Below are 9363 nucleotides of genomic sequence, written 5' to 3'. Positions count from 1 at the left end.
ACATTTTTAGTATCTAAGTGTTTGATTTTACTTTTCTTGATAATAAAAAGAAAGTCCAAGTGTTAGATGACCACCTGATGGCTGATGGTCAGTATTGACAGAGATTTCTGGATTAGAGAATGAACTCTGATGATCGGGTCATCTCAGCTACCATTGGGAAAGAGGAGTGCTGAGATTAAATCCTCCAACTTTTCAATGTGTGCTTTGACTGAGCCTGATTCTGAAGAGCTGAACTCGTCATCTGCGTGAAACATTTTTGTGTTATGATTTTAACATTTTGCATAGAGATTGATCTGCTTTTACTTTTACTGAAGCTCAGATTAATAATTTGACTTACAGTTTGTAGACATGAAGGGGTCTATTGTTTTGAGTGATTTGAACTTTTCTCTTTCCAGGGAAACAAAAAGGGCAATTGATAATGATAAGAACTAAATTTTACATTTTCAGCAAATAGATATTTTACCATAAAAGTATCATAATGGGGAAAAACAGTAAATATTTTTGCCAACTAAGATGTGATTCCAGGGCTCTATTTATTGGCAACATATTTTAGCTATCATAATCCTTTCCATAATTTTTCCATCTATTATAATCATTTAACATTGTCCACCGACTTAATGCAGTTGTGGATTTTTGATTCATTATTTTTAAATTATCATTATTTTTTCTTATTATTATTATTTTTAATATTTTTAATGTCTTAGATTTTAGCTTTCTTTACATATATTCAGCTTCTTAGTTTTAGCTTTCTTTACATATACTCACAATTTTAGTTTCTTGGTTTTTTATATTCATAAATTTTCCTTTTTTTTATGATATCGATTACACAAGGATAATATCCTTTTATAATCGAAAGGGTGGACTGTTGTGGGAAAATTTATATCTTTATCTCATCTATATATTAATATTCATATTTACTCACTATAAAAGTTTTCACTCAGTCTGTTTCTCTCTCAAGGCCACACCATTCCCTGCAGAATGTTGTTTGTAGACCAGACATCGCTTCTTCCCATAACAATCCAGATTCTTTCTCAAGGTTTATTCATAACATGTTACTGTTAACAAAGTGTGTTAAATTTGTTATGACTCTGACTGCTTTCGATTGTTGTAACTAGGGGGGGACGAACCCTGCCCAGATCAGAACAGAGCAGAATGCTGTGCCATGATGACTGTTCTCTCTTTGCAAAGATGATTAATAAATGTGCCGACTGAGTGAAATCCATCGATCTCCGTTTATCTAACTAGGATGAATAGTTGAATACTTCTTTCCCACGACAGAAGTCTAAAGCTTTAGAAATATATTCGTTTTTTTTATGTAAAATGTGATCATTTAAATCAGTGTTTTTCATCCCTGATCCCCAAGGCACACTGCCCTGCATGTTTAGATGTTTCCCAGCTTTCACACACCTGTTATCAATTGATAGCAGATTATCAGGCTTTGCTGAACTGCAATAATCTGAATCAGGTGTGTTGAAGCTCAGAAACATCCAAAACATTCAGAGCAGTGTGCCTTGAGGACCAGGGTTGAAAAACACTAATTTAAATAACGTAACTCAATGCTAGAACTGCTAATGCTGTCACTCGCTGTTCATTCCAAATGTTGTTCCAATGTGACTTTAGATGCTTAAATCAATTTGATGAAACAATTATTATTTGAATATATTTTATTGTTTATTTACATATTCATACTTTATACCCATGTGCAAAAAACACATATTTTATTATCTCTCAGCTTTACAAATAAGTTATTCCTGCTACAAGAAAGTCTGTCATATAGGTTTAGTTTTGTAAAGTTATCTGCAGCTGACTTTCATGATATATTTTATAGAAGTTGCTTCAAAGTTTACATTTCATGACTGATTTGATTAAATATTTCATGAAAAATAGAATATTTTAGGAATGAGTCTTTAATCGAGAAAGCTGCATTGATTACAGCTCAGTGATCAATATGTTGTCTTTTTTATGGTATTATTGATCTTTCAATTTGGGAAAAAATTTTGAATATTTTTACATTTTATTGAGACATTAAATAAGAGGCATTGGTCACGGTCTCAGGTTAGGTGGTTTGAATGCAACAGTCTACCAATCTGTCTGCAAACACTGTTTCATGGCTAGCTAAGACAGGCTGCTTGTATTTATTTAGTTTTAATAGAACACATTATTCCTCAGTTTGAGCATCAATCCTTATATAGCAGCGGCATATATGGGTGTAACATATAAGTTATATGTTACGCCCATATATGCCGCTGCTGGAGAACTGACACAAGTGATATTCTAATGTCTGTCTGCACTATAGAAAATTCACTCACCTCTGCATAATAAATGCTTAAAGTGGCTCCAACAGCAGATTAGACCAACCTATTTTTTTGTTTAAGTCATCTAATTCCAGTAATTTGAGGCCCTTTTGGATGGATCCATTATGTGTAGAGTGTTGGACTTTGATGCTCAGGCGCTAATTGTATTCTAAATATGTAAGAAATAAATGAGACTAGACTGACATCACAGGAAAAAGATTCCATCCTGATAGATCCATGCTTTACAAAAAGGGGAAAGTTATAAGGGACACTTCAGAGATATGATTAAACTGAATTTTCTATTTAAAGAATCTCATTTGTTTTGATAAATGATACATTTAGCAGGTTAAGTTTGTCTAACATGATGAATGAAACGGTTTTCAAGTAACAAACAGAAATCTTGGAGGTCATTTTCATTATTTTTAGTCTTCATTTAATGGATATCTTTTTATTAAAGTAAAGGAGACTTTATTTTCAAATTGTTCAACAAAAAAAACAGTCTGGGTGGTGTTCATGGTAGCAGTTGATAAGTATGAAAAAATCAGATTGATTGCTTCACCCTAATAATCTGAAACCACCAAAGCTAAATGAACACAGAGGAAAAAAAGGCTGCCAGTTAAACTCTTTCTGGTCTCAAAGAGGCCTTTGCGTGGGGAAGAGAAGAATCTCCTCTTCATCAGTGTGCTGGCTGCTGCCCTGTCAGGAGGAGGTAGTTGTGATGGAGGGTGCGTAGCTCCGTCAGTCTGCCCAGCAGGCGGCCGAAACGCTGCGGCCCTCCCCTGGCTGCTGCTCCAGCCTGGGCCCCGCAAACCCTGGAGAGCAGGTCCAGGATCAGCGCCTGCATTTTCTCCACACAGCTGACCGCCTGCAGGGATGCTCGATCTGCACAGGACCGCACAGATGATACATGTTCAAACCACTGCAGAACATACATCCCAAAAGTATTTACACCTCCTAAACTTCTTCTGTTAAAACAACAAAGTTCCACATAACTGACAGGATTTTAGACCGATGCAAAGTGGCAGATCATTTTCAAAAGGTGTGTGATGCATTTATTACATCTAAGTTCAAGTTTGTTAAAAAGCATATTAACACAAAAAAACATTTGCAGTGTTGGTCAAAGAGTTGCTCCTAAAGTAGCAGAGTAAGGAAAAGACAACTAAAATAAAATGGGACCATAATAAAAAATGAAATCTGCCACTGTGTGGAAGAAAATGTGCATCTTCCTGAATGTGCATTTGATTCAATTCAGTTTATTTTTTTATTTTAGCTCCAAATCACATCACATATAATCTCAAGGCACTTTACAGTTCAACCAGATCATACAGTTAAATTGATTCAAAGTTTTCTATCAAAGGAAAACCAGCTGATTGCATCGACTCATTGACTGGAAGGCAATCCCTCACACTAAGCATGCTTGTAGTGACAGTGGAGAGGAAAAACTCAATTTTAACGGGAAGAAACCTCCAGCAGAACCAGGCTCAGTGTGAGCGGCCATCTGCCGAGGCCGCCTGGGGTTCAAGGAGACAGAAGCAGAGATGCAAAAGGCAACTGTAAAAGGCGGTGCCAACCAGGAAACATGCATGATGGCAGTATAATGCTATGGGAATGCTTTCCATCAGCCGGGAAGCTTAAGGGATTAAAGTGAAGATGGAGTAAACTACATACGGAGTAGTCCAAGAAGGAAATCTGTTAAAGGCCACAAAAGACTTGAGTCTGATTCAGAAGTTCCCCCTCAAACAGGACTAATAAGCATAAAGAACGAGCTAGAGTCTATTAGAATCAAAACCTATTCATGTGTTAGAATGGCCCAGTCAAAATCCAGACCTAAAAAAGATAAGAATCTGTAAAAAAAAAAAAAAAAAAAAAAAAAATCTTACTTTCACTTCCGAAGGTAGTGTCCTTTCATTCTGATTGATCTGTTATGGTAATTAAAGGGCTCTAGATGAGCAAAGCTGATAGAAACCTCCACTTAAAGATTTGCTTTAAGTCCTTTTAGTTTGTACGGGAAACTAACTTTATTTAAAGAAAGCTATCTAAGACAATTAGATTCTTTGTTCTATAACTTGTTAAACAGTCCCTGGTTAAAATGTTTACCAATTGGAGATACCTGACCTGAGCAGAGCAGAGCTGTGGCAGTAAGCAGGGTGTATTCAGCCTCTGTCACACGCAGCACCGCCATGCTGTGAAGGAAGTTTAGCACTGAGCCCAGGAGATCCTCACTGCTTCCTGTCCACACCAGGAAACAGATCCTTAAAGCGGGCTCTTTATGTCCACAGTTTGCAGATTAAAGGGGATGTATGAGCTCACCTGAACCGACGGACGTCCTCATCTGGATGTTTTCCCTGGGCTCCAGATTTCTGAGCCAGCCATGCGAGGACGTGGTGAAAAGCTGCAACACTGATCATACAGTGATGGGCTGTTAGATTCAAACGGGTGTATTTTCTAAAACCGTGTTTATAGTTTTGTCTTTATTTTAGTTTTAGTTTTCTCCCTTTACCTGGAGTGGGGCTTGCAGGGTTATTGGAGAACTGCTGGGCAGAGAGCAGAAACATGACCTCCAGAGAGGAAACGGACAGGAGGGCCATCTGGTCGGAGAAATCCAGGAGATCAAAACCTGGGTGACAGAGCACAAGCATGCAGATTCTTAGACATTTAACTTTAATCTACAAAAATAGGAATGAAATGTGGACCTCTCATTGGGATTTAAAAAAAAGAACACTGCCTAAATGTGGAGGTGATTCCTTACCTGACTGTTTTCTACAAATAGCTTTTTTTCATCAGATCTTCCAAATGATTATTAAACTAAAACAACCAGATTAATGCCATTAATACCAAACACAGTTTATGCACCTGCAAACACCATGAGGCCACATTCTTTGGTGTTTTACAAACCCTTTAGATCAATGTCTTTTATAGCAGCAAAAAAAAAACATGGAAGAACCTCTGAATCAACCTACCCTTTAATTCAAGCACATTCACCATTCACCTTTATGTATTTTACTAACTGAGAATATTTATTTGTTTGTTTTTTTTGTTGTTGTTCTTTTAAATGAAAAAATGTAATAAAATTGTAAACAGCTCCATCTTGTGTTTTTTTTTTTTTTTTTTTTAGGGGTAATAAGAGAAGTTGCCATTCGTAGCATTAAACTGCAAAAGTTTAAACAGAAAGATGAAAAAAAGAAAATTAAATCTTTTTTTTTAATTAAGTGTATTTCGCTTTTTTTGGAGTTGGTAAATAGGATGATCCGTCAATGGAATTAATATTTCTGTCCTAGGTAACATAATCACAGAGAAATCCTAACCTGAAGTTAAATGAGTCTCACCAATCATCAGGACAGAGATTCAGAACAGTCATTTGATATTTACATAATTTGACCGGAAAGAGAGAATTCAACAGATTTATCCTTTAATAAAATACAAAACGGACAAATGGTAAATGTCAATGAGTAAAGATTTCCATCCACCTCACCTGGTACTGTTCTTGCAAACTGCAGCAGTCTGTTTAGGTGTGGGGATAAAACATCAGGCAGCCCCGCCCCCTCCAGAGCACACTGCCATTCAGAGACCTGCCAGCATGAGAACAACATGAGAACATCATAACAGGTGGTAAACCTAAAGTCTGGACACATACCTACCCTGTAACTGCTGCTGTCTTGCTCCCTAAACTGGCGATGAGCCTCAACCATCCTGTCTACAGTGTATTTCTGCTCCCGGGTCAAAATGGCGGGCTGATTCTGGGGCAGATAGAAAAGAACTTAGTTCATGGATTAAAAAGCACACCTCTATGAAACAATAAGGTGGACAAGGACTTTTTTTTTATATTTTTAGTCTCCTCTAAAATAGTGCGGGTGGAGAATTTTAACTTTAACACCATTCATTTATATTCATTAAATCATCTTAGTTGCTAGGACATTTACTAAGGAAGAAAAAAAATAAGTTTTTTATTAAATAGTGACCCCTCTGGGAGTAGATGACACAGCTGACAAGTTACGCATAATGGAGGTCCGCAAGTCCAGCATCCGAAAGTCTGTACAGGTGGCGTACGACCGCGCCATGATCCACCAGAGCCGAGTCAGCCACAGCCACTGCTTTGCGACCTCTAACTACCTGTAGAGATCAGAGTCCCGGACTGAACCACTGCTGTCAGACACACAGAACCGTTCTGCTCCGGCTTCTCTGTGTCATTAGAGATAATGGAAAGGAAGAGATTGTAAGCCCCGCATTGCTGCACCTCCACCTGGATCTCATGAATCTGTTTGATCAAAAGTAACTGAGCGTGAGCTTAATGAAACCTGCTGCCAAGGGATCAAATGGACAGAGACGAGATTTGACCTTTAAATGAACTGCAGGAGACAGATGGATGCATCACTGCCTTCTTTTATACAACAGCTTTTCTATGTTTTAAACTTTTTACTAAAGTCTCTTGTATATTTTACTGGCAGCGTCTTTTTGTACATATGTCTGCGTCTAATTTAATGTTTTAAATGCGTATTACAATCAGCTCCTAAAGGGCAAAGCAAAGGCTCTGTGTGACGATGAAATGATAAATGGAGCGTACGGTAGGTTAAGAGTTTGCATTGTGTATTCTCGGCATGATGAGCCGATTTATATTTGAAATCTCTTTTTGATACAGAGAAATAATTTATTTATGGAAAACAAACTATAGAAATAAAGTTATATTGGTTTGAGTTTTTATTTAAGATAAAGAGATGAGAGTCAGCATTGAAACGGATGACTTGATGTTTTTGTTTTTTGTTTTTTTTCTGTTCTTTCAAACTCATCACCAAACAGCAGCTTTTTCCGTTGACCCTCATTGATTTTATTTATTTCCCAAAGCCCTATTTCACCCATTAAACAGTACACCCTGATAAGCTTTTTGCTGAGGTTATATTTTACCAGGTTACCTTTCTTTTTTTTTTTTTTTACCAGTTGTTAATAACCATATTTTGAAAACATCCTATTAAAGAACTGTTGATGTATGTATCTGGAGTTCTTTGGGTTTCCTTGTAATCCTAATCCATCAATCCCTATTCTATACATGCATTGCATTTCAGTGACGCTGTAAAAAAAGGACCTAGCTTTGTAAAGAAAAAAAACATCTTGCTTATTTAAAATTTTTAATTATAGCATCAGGATTCTGCTAATAGTCCAAATGTGCAATAAATACTCCTACAAGCAGCTTTACCTAAAACAGGCATAACAAGCATTTTTGAACATGCTACGTTACATGCTTAAATACCACGGGGCCCCATATATCTCACACGAGTGCTTGTTCCTTCTAAACACACTTGTTCAATTCAATTCAGTTTATTTATATAGCGCCAATTCACAACATGTCATCTCAAGTTACTTTCCAGTTCACCGGATCATCCAATCAAATTGATTCAAAGTTTTCTGTCTAAGGAAAACCAGCTGATTGCATCGACTCACTGACTCGAATGCAATCCCTCAGACCAAGCATGCTTGTAGCGACAGTGGAGAGGAAAAACAGAGATAGCCTGAAGAGCAAAAACACTGCTCAGTAGTCAAAACAGGAAGTGAATGTGATGCGTCTCACCAATAGCAGCAGTAGCACCCTCTAGTGTTAGAACATCTCCACATCAAACTTGGCGGTCTGATATCCTCGTGCACAGCCTCCCTTTCTCACGTGGATCTGTTTTTTGTGCTCGTGTGAACTATTGTCTCTTTGAAGGCGTTACCCAACGGACAAAGCAACTCGGCTGTGAATGACTACTTTTCAGGAAATCCCGCCTTTTGAGGCTGTTCTCTTCTTCCTACTAGCAAAACAACTTCAAGAGTTTGAAGTTGGTAAGCATAGTTGTCATTACATACATGCTGTGTTGGATGAAGTATTCCACATGTTGTACTTGAGTAAAAGTATTGATACTCAGTCAAATCTTACCCATTCATCTGATCTGTATGCCATTAATACTCGACTAAAGTTATTATTCTGATTCTTGCTACGTAGCAGCAGCAGGAAAAACAACCATGGAGGACGATAATGCGGAGAGCATTCTTTATTTTCAACCATCTTGAAAAGATTGTGTTGTTAATGAGGCTGAGGCTGGGAAAGAAATTAAAGATTGCAAATGCGCTCCAGCCAAGGGCGTAGCTTTGATTTGAACTTTGGTAGGGACCCAATTGGTCTGGTGTCATTGGTGCTGCAATATGCGTGCCCTTTTTTATGCTCGATGTGAGCATCCGTACTGATAAGAGGAATTCATTGTTAAAAGAGAAAAGCAACATTTTGCTCCACTAATAAAAATGTTATAAGCTCTACACTCATTAGATGCTGTTTATCAATGTTTGAAGTATCACCGGCTCTGATCAATGTGGAATTAGGACTGTTTTCCACTTTGAAAACGGTTTGATTTGAACGACTAAGAGAGAAGGTAAATACAGTATTTTCTTCTGAAGATATAGAATTGTGCAGAGTTAAACCCCACTCTTATATTTGTACCTACTATTCTCTCTCTGTATCAAGCAAAATAATACAATCATTAAAATATTAACTTCAGTATAAAAGTTGAACATCTGGGCTGTAGTTACTCTGTGTCGCCCATTTCATGTATTTCATCTGGGGCTGAACTACATTAATCATATTAATTGATTATTTCAATAATCGTCAACTAATTTAGTGAGTGATTCATCATTAACTGGAGAATAGAGACTCTAAAACATACAGTAATATAAATGTAAAATGTGCCTTTCCCCACAGAGCAACCCACTTAGATCAGTTATTATATCAAAATTGTAAAAATATAAACAAAAAAATGAAAACAGTAATAGCAACTAAATATCGGTAAAAAGGAAACCCTCACATTTTCTGTTTTAGGTGGCTGTGGCTAAGAATCAGAAATGTTGATGGCTTACAGCCTTTATTTGCCCATTTTTCCAGCAGTCTTCAGAACTCCTGGCTGACTCAGAATATTTCGTTTTATAAAAGAAAAAAAAGGTTTTTGTTCTTTAGTGAACATGATATTATTTTTTTTTTATCGGGACTAGTTTTGTAGCCTAATATTAATTGTAGTAACCGCTGCATTCTAGTGTGAATAGATTTTCAATG

General features: G+C 37.0%; 1 protein-coding gene across 1 annotated transcript; it reads right to left on the bottom strand.

Annotated features, from left to right (window-relative positions):
- Window positions 1-2775: 2775 nt before the first annotated feature.
- Window positions 2776-6549, bottom strand: LOC119781862 (bile acid receptor-like; the record flags this gene model as incomplete). Its single annotated transcript, XM_038282471.1, has 7 exons — window positions 2776-3176; window positions 4410-4523; window positions 4605-4694; window positions 4795-4911; window positions 5767-5863; window positions 5933-6051; window positions 6405-6549. Coding segments are annotated over 7 exons (888 nt in total), but the record flags the coding sequence as incomplete, so codon positions are not given.
- Between the last annotated feature and the right edge of the window lie 2814 nt (window positions 6550-9363).

This window comes from Cyprinodon tularosa, unplaced genomic scaffold, assembly GCF_016077235.1.
Source record: "Cyprinodon tularosa strain WSP-4 unplaced genomic scaffold, ASM1607723v1 ctg1838, whole genome shotgun sequence".
NCBI classification, from domain to species: Eukaryota; Metazoa; Chordata; class Actinopteri; order Cyprinodontiformes; family Cyprinodontidae; genus Cyprinodon; species Cyprinodon tularosa.
This window is presented reverse-complemented; position numbering and strand designations above follow the sequence as displayed.